Source organism: Cucurbita pepo, chromosome LG06 (genome assembly GCF_002806865.2).
Source record: "Cucurbita pepo subsp. pepo cultivar mu-cu-16 chromosome LG06, ASM280686v2, whole genome shotgun sequence".
Lineage (NCBI taxonomy): Eukaryota > Viridiplantae > Streptophyta > Magnoliopsida > Cucurbitales > Cucurbitaceae > Cucurbita > Cucurbita pepo.
In genome coordinates, this window is record NC_036643.1 from 4,855,881 (window position 1) to 4,873,105 (window position 17,225).

General features: G+C 36.2%; 3 protein-coding genes and 1 long non-coding RNA gene across 8 annotated transcripts in view; all 4 read right to left on the reverse strand.

Annotated features, from left to right (window-relative positions):
- The window catches only part of LOC111797104 (ubiquitin thioesterase OTU1-like), a 4,237-nt gene extending 2,798 nt beyond the window's left edge, over nt 1–1,439 (reverse strand). The window contains exons 1-2 of one of the 4 annotated variants that reach the window (XM_023680001.1): nt 1,362–1,439; nt 859–944 (exon numbers count right to left, since the gene is read on the reverse strand). In XM_023680001.1, the coding sequence (XP_023535769.1) occupies nt 859–944; nt 1,362–1,439 (164 nt within the window). Of the gene's footprint in view, nt 1–858; nt 945–1,095; nt 1,194–1,214 lie in introns of those variants that run through there. The other 3 variants (XM_023680002.1, XM_023680003.1, XM_023680004.1) reach the window with 3 other exon arrangements.
- A 713-nt stretch (nt 1,440–2,152) lies between these two features.
- LOC111797632 (NEP1-interacting protein-like 2) lies at nt 2,153–4,421 on the reverse strand. Its single transcript, XM_023680691.1, has 5 exons — nt 4,250–4,421; nt 3,979–4,112; nt 3,683–3,730; nt 3,433–3,600; nt 2,153–2,291 (listed from the first exon to the last, which is right to left on the reverse strand). Exons 1-5 carry the CDS (start codon nt 4,419–4,421, stop codon nt 2,166–2,168), a joined length of 648 nt encoding a protein of 215 aa, XP_023536459.1. The 3' UTR covers nt 2,153–2,165.
- A 4,828-nt stretch (nt 4,422–9,249) lies between these two features.
- On the reverse strand, nt 9,250–12,177 carry LOC111797298 (protein translation factor SUI1 homolog 1). 2 transcript variants are annotated; one of them, XR_002815509.1, is made up of 2 exons: nt 10,392–10,693; nt 9,250–9,794 (listed from the first exon to the last, which is right to left on the reverse strand). XR_002815509.1 is itself a non-coding variant. In XM_023680277.1 (2 exons), exon 2 carries the CDS (start codon nt 9,746–9,748, stop codon nt 9,410–9,412), a length of 339 nt encoding a protein of 112 aa, XP_023536045.1. In that variant the 5' UTR covers nt 9,749–9,794; nt 12,024–12,177; the 3' UTR covers nt 9,250–9,409. The 2 variants fall into 2 exon arrangements, 1 of the variants encoding a protein (XP_023536045.1); XM_023680277.1 differs by lacking the exon at nt 10,392–10,693 and adding an exon at nt 12,024–12,177.
- Nucleotides 12,178–13,374: 1,197 nt separating this feature from the next.
- LOC111797299 lies at nt 13,375–16,616 on the reverse strand. The gene is made up of 3 exons (XR_002815510.1): nt 16,527–16,616; nt 14,267–14,365; nt 13,375–13,415 (listed from the first exon to the last, which is right to left on the reverse strand). It is a non-coding gene; the product is annotated as an uncharacterized LOC111797299 (long non-coding RNA).
- Between the last annotated feature and the right edge of the window lie 609 nt (nt 16,617–17,225).

Below are 17,225 nucleotides of genomic sequence, written 5' to 3' on the forward strand. Positions count from 1 at the left end.
CCCCTTGAGGCCTAGTGTTCTCACTGGCACACCGCCTGATGTCCGCCCCTCTTCAGGCTCTTCGCTGGCACATCGCCCGGTGTCTGGCTCTAATACCATTTGTAACAGCCCAAGCCAAGCCCACCTCTAGTAGATATTGTTCTCTTTGGGCTTTCCCTTCCGGATTTCCCTTCAAGGTTTTAATCACGTCTACTAGGGAGAAGTTTCCACACCCTTAAAAAGAATGTTTCGTTCCCCTCTCCAACTGATATGGGATCTCACAATCCACCCCCTTCAGGACCCAACGTCCTCGCTGACCCTCGTTCCCCTCTCCAATCGATGTGGGACCCCCCAATTCACCCCCTTTGGAACCCAGCATCCTCATTGGCACATCGCCTGGTGTGCACTCCCCTTTGAGGTTCAGCCTCCTCGTTGACACATCACCCGGTGTCTGGCTCTGATACCATTTGTAACAGCCCAAACCCACCGCTAGTAGATATTGTCCTCTTTGGGCTTTCCCTTCCCGACTTTCCCTTGAGGTTTTAAAACACGTCTACTAGGGAGGGGTTTCAACACCGATGTAGGATCTCTCACCAGTAGAACAACATTTAAGATGTAATTGTTCAAAAAGGACAAAAGCTTAGACCAGACAAAAGCCATAAAAATGAGCTGCATCAAGGGTTTCCTACGAAGAACTTTCCTCGTCCTTCAAAAACCCCAACGATCCAAAGTCGAAAGTTTCGGGATACAAACTGATTTTAACCCCCCCTTATCTCCTAATCACAACCAAAATACAGCCATTTCATAGACAACATAGAGACTCTTATCTCCTAATCTTTACAAAGGAATAGGCAGGCAGGCAAGTAATTCGAATCTTACCCAACAGCATTGAAGAGGCAACTATTGTCAGATGGAATAACCCTTCTAAGAATCGTCCCTTCCATAGTATAATATTCTATCAATACCTGAAAATCCATTCAATCAATACCTACTTCAATCTCTAATACAGATGAAGAGATGAACAGATGAAGAGATGAACAGATGAACATATAAACAAAAGAACAAGAATCATACAGAAAACAAAGTTTGTAGGGTTCAAGGTACGCATAAACTCACACAAACTTGGAAACCCCTCTTCTTAAACCACAAAACTAAATCATCAAACCTAGATTCATCAGAAGTATAATCTACCAGAAAATTGCAAGGAAAATTGTAAAAACAAGATTGAATTTCACCTAAACACAAACCGAAGAAGAAAATCCTAGATCCGATCTTGTATGCAGAAGGAGAAGAGGTTTACCGGCAACAAAATCGAAGAACCAAATAGAAAGAAAAGAATCGGATAAGAATCGAATTGAATGAAGAAAACGTTTATTACTTACCGTTTGTTGATCTTTTTGGTTTGTATAACGCCAGGTTTTTTGGTGCTTCAAATTTAGCGATGAAGCTGTCCCCACCATTGCCAAAGTATAAGTTCTCCTAACTTTATTTCATTTCTTTTCCCTTGTGATCTTCCACTAAATTAACCAATTAACCAATGTGGGACTCAATTCCAACAATTCTCAACATTGAATAGGATTCACAACATAACTTGATCCTCTATCGTCCATTGAGTTGATGAAATTGAATCAAATTTTAGCTAAAATACATGAATTTCGACTACGATTTGCTCAAAATGCATGAATTTCAACCATAAGTTACTTGAACTTTTAAAATTTTAATCGAATTTATCTAATCTCGAGTCCTTTTTTTTAAGTAGGTTTAAATTTTTAGTTTCAAAAACCCAAATCTCCTTCAAATGAGCCAAATAATAATAAAACTTTTGAAAACATTCTAAAAACAAGGGTAAAATCGTACTTTCACATCATCGAAAAGTCAAAAGAAATTCCTACTTATTAATTTTTTTCCAAATCAATAAATAAAGCATCAATTATCATATTTATAAAAAATATAAATGTTATTTTAAATATTTCAATTTTCTCGCTCTTGTTAAACTAAACAAAAAAAAAATTATATATTTCTTACGAATAATTTTTAAAAATTATATTTTTAAATATTAAAAAAAACTAAAAAATATATAAATTTAAAATATTAGCCTACAAAATTCGCTATATATTTTCAAATATTAATAATGATGGTGAATTAAAAAATAATAATAATAATTTGAGAATATTATAAGGTATGGTTTAATTACAAAATTTTCTACAAAATGGGCAACATCCATTCAATCGTAGCCATTGATCTATGCAATCCACGTGGAAAAAATGATCACAATTTGGAAGTCTCCTACCAAATTCTCCATCTTCAAATTCCTGAAAAATAAAAAAATTAATTAATATATATATATATACCTAACACGGTATTCATATTACCCGAAAACTGATCCCCGGAATTGTCCAACCCAAACTATAAATGTTGGGTTGGGTTAGATTTTTTTTTTCAGTCTGGATGGGATTGAATTTTTTAAAAATCGAAAATTTGGGTCCGTTCATAGGTTTACATTTTTTTGGTTGGTCAGAACTCTACACTACCCTCGTTCTAAGATTATTATAAATATTAAACATAATTGACGTTTGTAACTGATGTCAGTGATACCTTATATCTTGGGAATGTATGATATTTCTTTTGTCGGGTCATCCCGCCCAACCTAAAATTAGAGAGTTAGTTGTAAACTCTATTCCAGTGGTTCGAGCCACGAACCCAACCAACCCAAAATTTTAATTTATTTTTAATTAAGGTCAACAATATTAATTAGTCCTAACAACATTAATAAATCTCATATTTAACCTTTGGTCAACTTTCTAAGTAATCTCTTAATCTTTTAAATGACGTGTCACCATCCTATAATTATTTAATTTAAAAATTTACCATATATTTTAAATAATTAATTATATTTAATAAATCCTTAAACAAATATAAAATTTAAATTAAGATATTCATTAAATATTTCAAGTTTTCTTTTTCATTTTTAAAAAATGTAATTATTTTTTAATGTTTTTGAAATTACAAGTAAATTTAAGAAACCAAAAAAATAATTCTTTTAATAATATAACCTTTTTGAAAAAAAAAAAAAAAATACCGAAAAAACAAAAATAATATAATTAAAATATATCTATATCTATATCTATATATATACATATATACATATATATATATATATATATATATATACATACATGTATATATGTATATGTATATATATATATATATATATGTATATATATATGTATATATATATATGTATATATGTATATATATGTATTTTTGTATATATGTATATATATATGTATGTATGTATATATGTATATATATATATGTATATATGTATATATGTATATATGTATGTATGTATATATGTATATATGTATATATATATGTATGTATGTATATATGTATATATGTATATATGTATGTATATAGGTATATATTACCTTATATATATATATATATTACCTCTAAGCAAATGGGACAAGAAATGGAGTTCTTCATCTTGCCATGATCATAATCACAAATAGGCAAATTTTGAACACTCTCCATTGACATTCCTTCGACACAGCTTTCTCCGGCGACGTCGACAAACTCCGACATCTCTCGGTACATATACTCCGAGAAGTTGCTCGCCTGAAAATTTTATTTTGCTTTAGAAATATGAAGGGATCTTGAAATCCGCCATTAATGGCAGCATTCAAGCTTTTTCACTTACCCAGTTCATCAACCCCTTCCCATTCATTAGACTCTCCATTATTGCTTCCTGCCACCATCAAAAAAATTTAAATTTCGTTAAATTATATTTTAGTCCCTCAACTTTCGGTTATTTAATTCGTAAATTTTAAAAAGTATTTGATTTACGAACGTTATAAATTAAATTTTCAATTGGGTCCTCGTATTTTTCGATTTTTTATTCGATAGTCCTTTGACCCGTTAATTGTTATACATTCGAAAATAAACGTATAATTTAATATCAAGTCGAACTTAGACCTTGAATATTGAAAACCATACCTTCGACAAAGAATATCTATACTCCGATTCGGGGTAGCTCAATAGCTGAAGGGCTGCAGCTGCACCGGCTATAGCGCCTATGGCGACGCCATGGCCTTTGAAAGCTCCGATCACCGTTCCAACCGATGCACCAACTGCAAATTTAAGAGATAGAAAGAAAAAATTATTCAATATAGTCGTCTCCTCCCAACTACTATAACTCGTGTTATCGTGTGTTTCTCTAATATGTATTGTTATAGCTACTCGAATAATTTCTCGAGACGAGACATACCTAGAGCGAGAAGGCATAGAAACAAAGCGAAAGTGGTCGTTTTCAAAGCTTCGACGAAAAACCGAAGAGCTTTATCGAAAATCGGGTGGTGCTTCAACTCAATAACCAACCTCAACATGGTAAGATGAGAAGAAGAAATGATAGAGAGATGAAAAGGGTTGAAGAATTTCATTAAAGCTTTTGTATATATATATATATATATATATATATATATATATATATATATTATTTTATGAAATTTTAAGATTTGTAGAAGATGAAATGGTTTATATCATTGTCAACTAATAAATTCACAATTAGGGTTATTAAAAGAGATTAATTAAGAGTAATTCCGAGTCGTTGGTTGGAGAAGGGTGTGGAAAGCTCTTCTTTGTAGACACGTTTTAAAATCGTGAGGCTGATGAAGATATGTAGTGGGTCGAAGTGGACAATATTTGCTAGTGGTGGGTTTGAGCTGTTACAAATTGTATCAGAGTGAGGGAGTGAGTGGTGTGCTAGCGAGGATGCTGGGCTTCTAAACGGGTGGATTGTGAGATCCCACGTTGGTTGGAGAGGGGAACGAAACATTTCTCCATAAGGGTGTGGAAATCTCTTCCTCGTAAACGCGTTTTAAAATCGTGAGGCTGAAGGAGATATGTAACAGGCCAAAGCGGACAATATTTGCTTGCAGTGGGCTTGGGCAGTTACAAATGGTATCAGAGCCAAACACTAAGCAGTGTGCCAACAAGGACGCTTGCCTCCAAGGGGGTGGATTTTGAGATCCCGCATTAGTTGGAGAGGAGAATGAAACATCCCTTATAAGAGTGTAGAAACCTCTCCCTAGTAGCTGCGTTTTAAAATCGTGAGACTGACAACGATACGTAACGGGACAATATCAGTTAACAGTGGGCATGAGCTGTTACAAATGGTATCAGAGCTAGACACCGAGCAGTGTACCAGCGAGGACGTTGGGCCCTCAAGAGGGGATGGATTATGAGATCCCACATTGGTTGTAAAAACCTCCTCCTAGTAAACGCGTTTTAAAATCATGAGACTAATGATAATACATAACGGGTTAATAACTCTTAGCAATGGGCATGAACTATTACAAACGGAATCAGAGCCAAACACCGAGCAACGTGCCAGCGAAGACTCCAGCCCCCAAGAGAGGGTGGATTATAAGCTTCCACATTGGTCGAAGAGGAAACCAAATCATTTCTTATAAAACTGTGGAAACCTCTCTTTAGTAGACGCATTTTAAAACCGTGAGACTGACAACAATACATAACGAGACAGTATCTATTAGCGGAAGGTATGAACTATCACAAACGACGGACACCGAGCGGCATGCCAGCAAAGACACAAGGCTTGATACCGATATAGAAAGAGGACAAAAATGGATATCAATATGAAGAGCATGTGACAGGATGGGTAGCCCAATTGGAGAAATGAGTATTAAACTCAAGTTGTTTGATGGGTGAGTGAAGAAGAAGCAAAGGTACAAAGAGCATTAATGAAAGCCTCCAGAGAGTAGCTGATAAGCAATTCCACACAATTCAATGGTTTGTTCATTACAAATTGTTTGAACAACAAGTGGTGAACTATTAAACTGTGTGCAAATGAGTATAAACAAGAGTGGTTTTTGTTGTGAGCTGTGGGCTATGTGATATAAATATTTGTATACATTTATTGACAACAAACCTTCAACTTGCTAGTACTATACCCTACTTGAAGATCTTTTCGAGATCTCGATCTCGTTTTTGTTTTCTACTTTGTTTAAGTATTTTGAGTTACGGAGCTCTGCTCGATTTGACGATTATAGTTGTTGTGATGTACTGATGCTCGAGTAAAGAGTGGGAACAGTGATGAATCGAGACCATATTTGAATGAGAATGATTACGATGATATGAGACTGTAACTGAATGAGAGTGATTACGATGATATGAAACTATGGTTGTTGTTATTGTGATGTTGTGAGATCTCACGTCAGTTGGAGAGGGGGATACGTAACGGGGCAAAGTTTCTTATAAAAGTGTGAAAATTTGTCCGTAGTAGACGCGTTTTAGAATCGTGAGTTTGACGGCAATACGTAACGGGGCAAAGTGGACAATATCTGCTATCGATGGGCTTGAGTTATTTACAAATGATATCAGAGTCAGGACCAGGCAGTGTGCCAACGACAAGGGTGGGTGGATTGTGAGATCTCATATCGGTTGGAGAGAGGAACGAATGAAGCATTCTTTATAAAGGTGTGGAAACTTCTCTCTAGTAGATCGTTCTAAAACCGTGAGGCTGACAGCAATACGTAACGTTGGCTACCAAGGTTGAGACCATCAATTATCAAATTCATATAATTTCAAATCTTATACACGAGGTGTAACAGCCTAAGTCCACCGCTAGCAGATATTGTCCGCTTTGGCCCGTTACGTATCATTCAATTTTAAAACGCGTATATTAGGGAGATGCTTCCACACCTTATAAGAAATATTTCGTTCCCCTCTCCATCTAGCGTGGGATCTCACAATCCACTTCCTTTGATGACCCAGTGTCCTTGCACGGATTGGTGTCTGGCTCTGATACTATTTGTAGCAACCCAAGTTCACCGCTAGTAGATATTGTCTGTTTTGGCTCGTTATGTATCGTCGTCAACCTCACGGTTTTAAAACGTGCCTGTTAGGGAGAGGTTCTACACCTTATAAAAAAATGTTTCGTTCCCCTCTCTAACCGATGTGGGATCTCACACGAGGTGTTTTATATAGTAACGGTTATTAAACTACCTGGTTCTAGTTCTTTTTGAATATGTAATTTCAACGGGTACTAGTTTAATGTTACGATCAAGCGTGTTAGGTATGATCCAACCTAATGTTTGGTACGAGATTTATATTTAAGTACCGTCCTCAAGAATCATCAATTCTACGGAATTTATTGTCTTAAAAAACTAGTTCTTAATTAATGTGTACTTAGGTCAACTTTTTAAAGTACTTTTAGGGCAAAAAAAAAAAAAAATATCCGTTTTGCCCTGTTATACATCGTCGTCATCTTCACAGTTTTAAAACGTGTCTAGCTTACGACGATACGTAACGGGCAAAGCGAACAACACCTACTAGTGGTAGACTTTGGCTGTTACAAATAGTATCAGAGCCAAACACTGGGCAGTGTCCCAGCGTCTGCTGTGTTTTAGAACTATGAGACTGACGATAACTTAACGAGCTTAAACAGATAATATCTGCTAGCAATGATATGGAGCTCGAAAAAAAAACTACTGAAATTACTATTAATAAACTCTTAATTTCAATTTAAAAAGCAATTTTATACCAATGATTTTTTCACGTCAATTATTATAATAAGTATAATGTTTGTTTAAGACAACGTAAAATTACTATTTTACCCCTGACTACACGTGACCTACAAGACTATTTGATGGGCTAGGGTCTCTTTATTTTTGGGCCGAGTTGAATTAAAAAAAAAAAGTGTTTTGTAATGATTGACGGGTGACATGAATGTAAATTATGGCACGAATATCATTACACCGTTCTAGGTCACTATCACATTCGAAATATCTTTACACGAACGTTAAAATTTCAGCTGAAAATTGTAATTTATAATGATGTATTCGTGACATAAGTGAAAATTATGATCTGAATACTGTTACACCGTTCTAGGTTACTATCAGAGATTTGTAATAATGTGTTGGTGGCTTGAATGAAAGTTATGACCTGAATCCGCTATACTATTCTAGGTCCTGATCCGATCGGTTTTTTTTTAAAGAAAAAACATCATGATTAGCTACGAACTAAAAAGTGGGTACATTTCAATTCTTTAAATGATTTTTGCCTCTTTTTTGAGGTGGGCATTTTTGTTTCTTTCCTATTTAACAATTATTAGGAACATTTTATAATTGGGAATAAAAAGTAAAGATTTTTGGTGTATTTTTAAGTTAAATTTTTATATCGGACTCGAATTTCTTAAATTTTAAAAATGTTTAATAAATATTTAAAATTCACTAATTTACTGAACACAAAATTGAAACGTTTAGAGTCTATTTAACGTAAAAATGAAAGTTAAAGAATATATTAGATACTTGTTATATTATACACAAAATTGGGAGTTGGAACAGAGTAAATGAACATCAATAGGTGGATGGTTAAATCACCGCCTTTCTTTAAGAAATATTATTCTTTAAAAAAGTTGGAATAATAAATGAAAGTAGGTAAAAGAAAAAAAATTCTTATCTTCTATATTGTTCGTCAGTGATTCTTCTTAAATCAAGACGAATCTAAATGATGGGTCTTGTTGAAACTACTTGTTTAGAGTAAACTAGTGTAAACAATAGGAAATACTTTTAATCTTTACTGTTCTAACTAATTTTCTCACCGTGCACATGGTGAAATTTAGGATGTTTTTTTTTTTTTTGGATAATTTAGCCCCTTAACAACATAGAGATGTAACAAGGAGAGCCAACTTTGAAAAGATGCGGAATATGTTCTTGTAGGACCTCGGAGTTTTGGCATGTGACTCGCCGAACTAAGTCCATTAAGTATGAAGGATGAAAACCCACCAAATTTAGTGACATTTGGATTCCATTTTCCGAGAACCAAATTCGTTGATATGAAAAACTGAAAGCTCATAACCAATCTATGTGGTTCAAGCTTCTAGAGTTCTCTTTCCGATCAATGTTCTTTCAGTTGGTCCAATGAAATTCGTAGGTATAGAGAAAAAAACCCTGTTGACCATCTTTCGATTGTTAATACGATATATAAGGACCGCTACAACAAATAGTACTACACCCTTGATCGTGAAATATCGATGGCTTGTTGAACCCTTCCTTAACTAAATCTCGATTACTTGTTCTTCCGTATGCCAATCTATGATATGCTATCTAAAGAAGGCTCTTGTTCTTCCCCAACGAGAACTTGGAATGGTTAGGGTCAAAACAACCTTACCAATCATGCGACCAGTCTATATACGTTGCAAGGACAGAAAGTAAAACCACGTTGAACACAACAAAGTTGCAAGGAAAATACACGCAGAATCGAACAATATTTTATTGATAAGAAAATTCCATCACACGCCATCACAGATAAATAGACTAGAACACACCGACTCTTAGAAACTAAGAACAGAACATACCCCAAAAGCAAAGCATAAATCAACAGACTCCTTCAAAGATCAGAAAGTTACTCAAAACCCATGAATTTTGATCTGATCCTTCTTAACGAGACCAGCCTGAACAAGGAACTGAGACACGTTTTTGCGTTGATCGCCTTGAAGTTGGATTATCTTCCCCAATTCTTTGTCTTGAACAACGTTACCATTACAGCAGAATTCTTTCTTCACGTCCTTAAGGATCTTCTCGTAGCTGAACTCTTTCTTCAGACCCTGAACTGTAGTCAAGCACTTTTTGCCATTCCTCTGCTGAACGCGGATATGAACATAAGCTTTGGTTCCGGGGGCATCAGAATCCTTGGAGTCGGCGAATGGATCGAAAGCAGATGGGATCTGGAAGTCTAATTCAACCATGAACTTCGTTTGGATGAAGCTTAAACCAAACTGAACAACTGCGAATCTGAAAACATACGGGATTTAGAGAAAGGCTTAACAAAAACTCAAAAATTTACAAATAATTAAAAATCAAGTCAGGATTAACCTCAAACCAAACAGAACAACACGTAATCTGTCGGGATTCAAAGAAAGGCATAACAAGAACTCCGAAATTTACAAATAGCCAAAAATCAAGTTCGGATGACGCTCAAACCAAACAGAACAACTGGTGATCTGAAAACATTCGGGATTGAGAGAACGGCATAACAAAAACTCCAGAATTTACATATAGCAAAAATTGGCAATATCCAATTCATCCACGACTTAAATGGAGACCTAAGTGATCAAAACATGCGTCTCCTATAAAAAAACCCTTAACAACATGAAAGAAAGACAAAATTCCAGCAGGATACAAACGAAGCAATATCCATGGCTTCCATAAACGAAGCAACACCAGAATCTTACCAAACAAATTCGGAATTGCGAGAAAAAACACAGAAGTCAAAGAGATATAAACAAAACCCTAACCACGATCAATCTCAGACATAAACAAACAAAAAGAAAAAAAATCCAGGCTAAGGAAGAACAAAATCTACGAATTCAGAAGGAGACAGATACTCACCAGAAAGCGAAAGTCCAAAAACGCGCGAAAGAGATCAAAGGAACAAGGAAGGAAGAACGATGAGAGGAATGAGAACATTGATGAAGGATATGGGAAGTATTTATAGAGCTTTGAGGGGAAGGCGGCAAGAGTCCGTTTCCGTTTCCGTTTCCGTTCCCACCACGAATTAGTACCCGTACGATTGAGCTGGAATCTTCTGGGAGGATGACGTGGACGGTCTGATCTTGTTAGCAATGGACGGTCAAGATCGACGCTGACGTGTAACGTATTATTGAAGGCAAAAGAATATGGTTCCAAAAAAGGGCGGTGAATTAACTGACGCGTTCATTGAACGCGAACTCGACCTGGATCCGGATATGATTGTAACCCGACCCGACCCGACCCGATATGAATCTAGACAATACTGTTAAAAGGCGAACGTGAAATAGAGAGACGGGAGGTTCGGTCCAAGTGGTCATGTGGTGAGTTTTTGTTTGTTTAGCTGTGACTGGTTTTTCCTGAAACAAGCCAAACCAGGGGTGCATGTGGTGGACGGGGCCCACCGGACCCGCTCTAAGAATCTCGGTTTAGACAGGAAATGTAGGAGGAAGTAGAGAGAAAAAACCCCGCTAGCAGGAATGGGCCCCACCCCTACCCGACATCATTCTTCGAGTCTCGTTTGGTTTCGAGAGTCTCCCCTCCTCATCCCTTACTGTTCTTTTGACAGCCATCGTCTTGATTTTTTTTTTGTGCCGCAAATATGATTAAAACATTTATAGTAGACAAATTTTTTTGGGTCTCAACAAAATAGAATGAAAAGCCGGGTAGAGCACAAATTTTCTGGATTTTTTCAGTTTGAGATCGAGTTATGGGTCTCTCGTAGTGTGATGTCTGATTGGGGAGGAGAACAAAACACTCTTTATAAGTGTGTGGAAACCTTCCTCTAGGAGAGGCGTTTTAAAGCTTTGAGGGGAAGCCCGAAAGAAAAAAACCCAAAGAGGAAAATTAGTGGTGGGTCTAGGTCGTTACAAATGGTATCAGAGCCAGCCAGATACCGGACGATGTGCCAGCCTTCTCGCTGTTTCCCGAAGGGGAGTAGACACGAGGTGGTGTGCCAGTAAAGACACGGGCCCCAAAGGGGGTGGATTTAGAGGGGGTCCTACATCGATTGGAGAAAGAAACGAGTGTTAGTGAGGACGTTGGGCCTCGAAGGGGGGTGGATTGTAATATCTCACATTGATTGGGAAGGAGAACAAAACACTCTTTACAAGGGTGTTGAAACCTTCCCCCAACAGACGCGTTTTAAAGCCTTGAGGGGAAGCTCGAAAGAAAAAGCCCAAAAAAGACAATATCTGCTAGCGGTGGATCTAGGTCGTTACGGGTGTTTGTGCCAGAGAAGAAGTAGAATTTCTTTCGGACCTAATAATTATAAGAGGAACCTTAATTATAAGAGGAACCTTATGATTTGTACCAGAAATTTTGAGGCATTAACCTTTCTTCTTGTAACAACACTTGATAAAAACCAGAAGAATGGCTGAGATCAAGTTAAACCGATCATTTAAGAACAAAAACCAGAGACATGATGAACAGGATGCTGATAAAAATAAACTTCAAGCAGATCATATGAAATTGTATGAAAAATATTTCACTTACTTGATTGATCTGGCAAGCGTTTGAAGTCCATCTCAACTTGGTGAATTGTCCATTGAATAGTACTGCCTCTCAATTGTGTCGAAACGAGGGTCTACACCTCGATACTCACGGAGATAAATAATATAACAGCTCAAGCCTACCGCTAACAACAGATATTGTTCTTTTTAAACTTTCCTTTTCAGGCGTCCCTTCAAGATTTTAAAACAAGTCTGAGAGAGGTTTTCACACCCTTATAAACATATTGTTCTTTTTAGGCTTTCCCTTTCGGGCTTCCCTAATAAAGAATGCTACGTTCCCCTCTACAAGTAACCTATCGATTTCATGTCAACGTGTAACAAGCTAAGTCGGAATGAATAAAGGCAAGCAAAACAAAGCAGTTTTCAATGACTTATTAAATGAATGTAATTACTTATATACTAAAATTATCAACTAATTAGCTAACAATAATTAATTAGGATTAGTTAAATTTAGAACAAAAATTTGTTTTTCAATAATTATAACTAATTATTATTCATTATTTATAACCACTTGAGATTAATTTTGATTTGATCCTTCATTACTAATATATTTTGTTCTCTTTTTCTTACTTTTTTCAATTGTTTATTAATTATATTTCTTTATATATTTTAATTAAAATTGAATTTATAATTAATAATACTAAACTATAATTAATTAAAACCAAATATTCTAATGTGATAAATAAATAGAAACTTACCGCTTTGTTACATGAAATAGAAGCTTCCTCCTTGGCCCCAACAAGAAATTTTCTGTAAAAAAGCACATTATGAATCATATTTACCTCGAAGATAACACGCTAGCCTGCTGAAAAGATTATACTCGATAAATACCTTATTTTGTGATACCATTCGTAACAATCGAAGCCCACTGCTAGCAGATATTGTCTTTTTTGGACTTCCCCTCAAAAGGTTTTAAAACGTGTCGGCTAGGGAGAGGCTTCCACACCCTTATAAAGGGTGCTTCGTTCCCCTTTCCAACCGATGTGGGATCTCACAATCCAACCTTCTTCGAGACCTAGCGTCCTCGCTGGCACTCGTTCCCTTCTCCAATCGATATGGGACCCCATAATTCACTCCCTTTGGGACCCGCGTTCTTGCTGACACACTACCTCGTGTCCACCCCCCTTTGAGGCTCAGCCTCCTCGCTAGTACATCGCTCGGTGTCTGGCTCTGATACCATTTGTAATGGTCCAAGCCCACCGCTAACGGATATTGTCTTCTTTGGGCTTTCTCTTTCGGGCTTCCCCTCAAGGTTTTAAAATGTGTTAGCTAGGGAGAGGTTTCTACAACCCTTATAAAGGGTGCTTCGTTCCCCTCTCCAACCGACGTGAGATCTCACACACCTTTTGCATAGCCCTGATTTTTTAAAATCATCCTGCAGAATTTCAGCTCCGCCAAGTTAATGTGCTAAGGTTACAAATTACAAATGAAAATTAATAACTGAAACCATTCGAGAAAATTTAACCATCAATTCTACTAAAAAATAAGAGTAATTACATATTCAGTTAGGAATCACGACTCTTCACAATGGTATGATATTGTCCACTTCAAGCTTAAGCTCTCATGGTTTTGCTTTGGGCTTCCCAAAAGCCTCGTACCAATAGAGATGTATTCCTTACTTATAAACCATATATCATTCCCTAAATTAGCCAACGTGGGACTCCCTCCCAACAACAATCCTCAACAAAACCAACCAGACCTCTCAAAAGCCAAGCACTAGTGCTATGGTGCCCAAATGATGACTTTGCATAAATACAAGTGTTCGGAACTACGGACTCTCCACAATGATATGATATTATCCACTTTGAGCATAAGCGCTCATGGCTTTACTTTTGGTTTCCCCAAAAGGCCTCATACCAATGGAAAAAGTACTCCTTACTTATAAACCCATGAGTCTCACTCCCAACAATTCTCAACAGTAAGGTCGTATGATATGCATCGTATAATGAATTTCCTACTAGAAGCAAAGTCGGTCGAGTTTCATGTTGCAAGATCAAGTAGCATAAAAGTAGGCACTCTTCACGTGGATAAATGTGGTTGAAGTTTTAAGGATAAAACGCATATCAATCATTTTATCATGCAAACAAAGTAACTATCAACATTATGACACATAAAATCAAGAAAATACAACTATAGCTAGAAAACCAAAAAAAATGTCATCAAACTTACATTTATAAGACATGCGTGCAAAATTGTACAAAAAATGGTAAGGAGCAATAGACCTACCAATATCATCCATCACAAAAGCATCAGCTACCATATCACATTTCGTCTTCAAACGAGCATCAATCTCACGGGAAAGGGCCATTGATATTCGGCTGTATCCTATAATAACACAAGAACAAGTTGCAGATAATCTATATCAGTACAGCCTTTCATAAATTGAGAACAGAAATATTAAGTGGTTAAAAACAATATCTGATGAGAATTTAATACAAGAGTGTTGGACTGAAAAATGATCTAATTCAATAAAAGCCAAGAGAAGAAAAGAAAGGAAATATAAATATAGTTAAATTTGATTCCCTCCCCTCTTTTAAATTTCACGTCCATTGGAGAAAGGAACGAAACATTCAAGGGTGTGAAAACCATCCCTAGTAAACGCGTCCTAAAACTATGAGGCTGATGATAATACGTAACAGACTAATAACCACCCCTAGTAGGCGCGTCCTAAAACTATGAGGCTGATGATAATACGTAACAGACTAAAACAAACAATATTTACTAGTAGTGGACTTGGACTATTCACATTCCCACGGACCATACTGTGGAAGGTGTTTGCCATAAAAAGTCAGGTGTGATTCCAAGAAAGCGATTGGAACACCACCTAATCCAGGTTTAACTATTGTTCACAATGCTTCCAGTACTATGAGCACTTGCATAATTGGTTGAATTAGCGGTTGAGCTGATTGTGACACGGTACTTTTACAATCAAGGGAACTTTGACATACTACACTCAACTTATAACCTTATAACCGCCCAAGCGCACCGCTAGTAGATATTATCCGTATGGCCTGTTACATATCTTCGTCAGCTTTACGATTTTAAAATGCGTCTATTAGAGAAAAGTTTCCACTCTTATAAGGAATGTTTCGTTCCCCTCTCAAACCGAAGTGGGATCTCACAATCCACCCGGTGTCTGGCTCTGATACCATTTGTAACAACTCAAACTCATCGCTAGTAGATATTGTCCGCTTTGGCCCGTTACGTATTGTCGTCAGCCTCACGGTTTTAAAAAGCGTTTGCTAGGGAGAAGCTTACACACCCTTTATAAGGAATGTTTCGTTTCCCTTTCCAACCGATGTGGAATCTCACAATTCACTCCCCTAGAGGGCCAGCATCCTTACTAGCACACCGCCCAATGTCTATCTCTAATACCATTTGTAACAACTTAACTCACCGCTAGCAAATATTGTCTGCTTTAGCCTCACGATTTTAAAATCCGTCTGTTAGGGAGAGGTTTCCACACTCTTATAAGGAATGTTTCGTTCTCTTCTTCAACCGATTGTGAGAAGAACGAAACATTTCTTATAAAGGTATGGAAACATCTCACTAGTAGACACATTTTACAAACTTTGAGGAGAGGCCAGGAAGGAAAACCAACAGAGGAACACAGCATGAAATACACAACAACAGTAACACTGCGACGGGTGCTAGTAATCAACCAACTCAATCAATTTTAAAAATGGAATAGAGAATCAAAGTAAAGACCAACCACCATGGTTTCCAAATAACGCAATCCTTCCCTCAACATTTTTTCTCTCGCCTCAAAGTTTCATAACTAGTAAAAATCAACTTCAGTAATCGGAAACGATACAAAAAACCAAATCAAAACCTAGTCCATTAAACAGTTCGGTCAATTTCTTGATCACTTGCGAACAGAAATCAAATACATCGCTCAATCTACCAACATTTCATCGATTTTAAAATTGGAATAGAGCATCAAAGTAAAGACCAACCACCATGGTTTCCAAATAACGCAATCCTTCCCTCAACATTTTTTCTCTCGCCTCAAAGTTTCATAACTAGTAAAAATCAACTTCAGTAATCGGAAACGATACAAAAAACCAAATCAAAACCTAGTCCATTAAACAGTTCGGTCAATTTCTTGATCACTTGCGAACAGAAATCAAATACATCGCTCAATCTACCAACATTTCATCGATTTTAAAATTGGAATAGAGCATCAAAGTAAAGACCAACCACCATGGTTTCCAAATAACGCAATCCTTCCCTCAACATTTCTTCTCTCGCTTCAAAGTTTCATAACTAGTAAAAATCAACTTCAGTAATCGGAAACGATACAAAAAACCAAATCAAAACCAAGTCCATTAAACAGTTAGGTCAATTTCTTGATCACTTGCGAACAGAAATCAAATACATCGCTCAATCCACCAACATTTCATCAGCGATCAATAAAACACACTAATCAAGTGGAAAAAACGAAAAAAGAGAGAGCGAGAGAGTAAGATAGAAGGAGATGGAGTACCAGTTGTAGATCGTGGGCGGCCTTAGAGATAAGAGATCCATCGGGAGTCGAGTGGCGCTCCACCTGATCAATCACCCGCGTCACGTCCGCCGCGAGGTCTGGCCATTTTATTATATTAGTTATTTTAAATAATTAATAGTTGATAATTAGTTTATTTTTATTAATTAAAATAAATTTTAACTTTTAATTTAATTTTCATTCATCAAATTCATATTATAATTATATTCCAAATTATAAAATGCACAATAAATAATTAAGAGAAAAAAAAGAATATTAATGTATTTAAAAAAAATTGATTTTCCTATTGACTTTTTATATTTTAATTTAAAATTTTAGATAACTAAAAATAAAAAATAAAAAATAATTACATGTTTATATTNAAAAAAAAAAAAAAAAAAAAAAAAAAAAAAAAAAGAAATAGTAAAGGTTTATTTTTAATTAAACAGTACACCCCCGACCCACCCAACTCGAACTATAAGAATTGGGTTGGGTTGGATTAACATTTCGAGTAGGGTTGGGTTCATTTTTTCTGGACCCGAACGAAATCGGTTCGGTTTTGAGTTCATGAGCAAAACCTTCAGGTTAATAAACACTAAATTTATTCTTAAAAAAAAACGCTACACAACATTAAAACATTAACCAATTGAACATAATTTGAGGCATTATATTTATAATTTTTACAGTAACTCGATCATTTTT

Excerpts from the sequence above, each read along its gene's own strand:
- LOC111797632 (XM_023680691.1), bottom strand. The coding sequence starts at position 4,421 with ATGAAATTCTTCAACCCTTTTCATCTCTCTATCATTTCTTCTTCTCAT. Across the intron at positions 3,731-3,978 it reads ATAGATATTCTTTGTCGAAG|GAAGCAATAATGGAGAGTCT; the intron begins GTATGGTTTTCA and ends TGATGGTGGCAG. Across the intron at positions 3,601-3,682 it reads GGAAGGGGTTGATGAACTGG|GCGAGCAACTTCTCGGAGTA; the intron begins GTAAGTGAAAAA and ends TAAAATTTTCAG.
- LOC111797298 (XM_023680277.1), bottom strand. The coding sequence starts at position 9,748 with ATGGTTGAATTAGACTTCCAGATCCCATCTGCTTTCGATCCATTCGCC.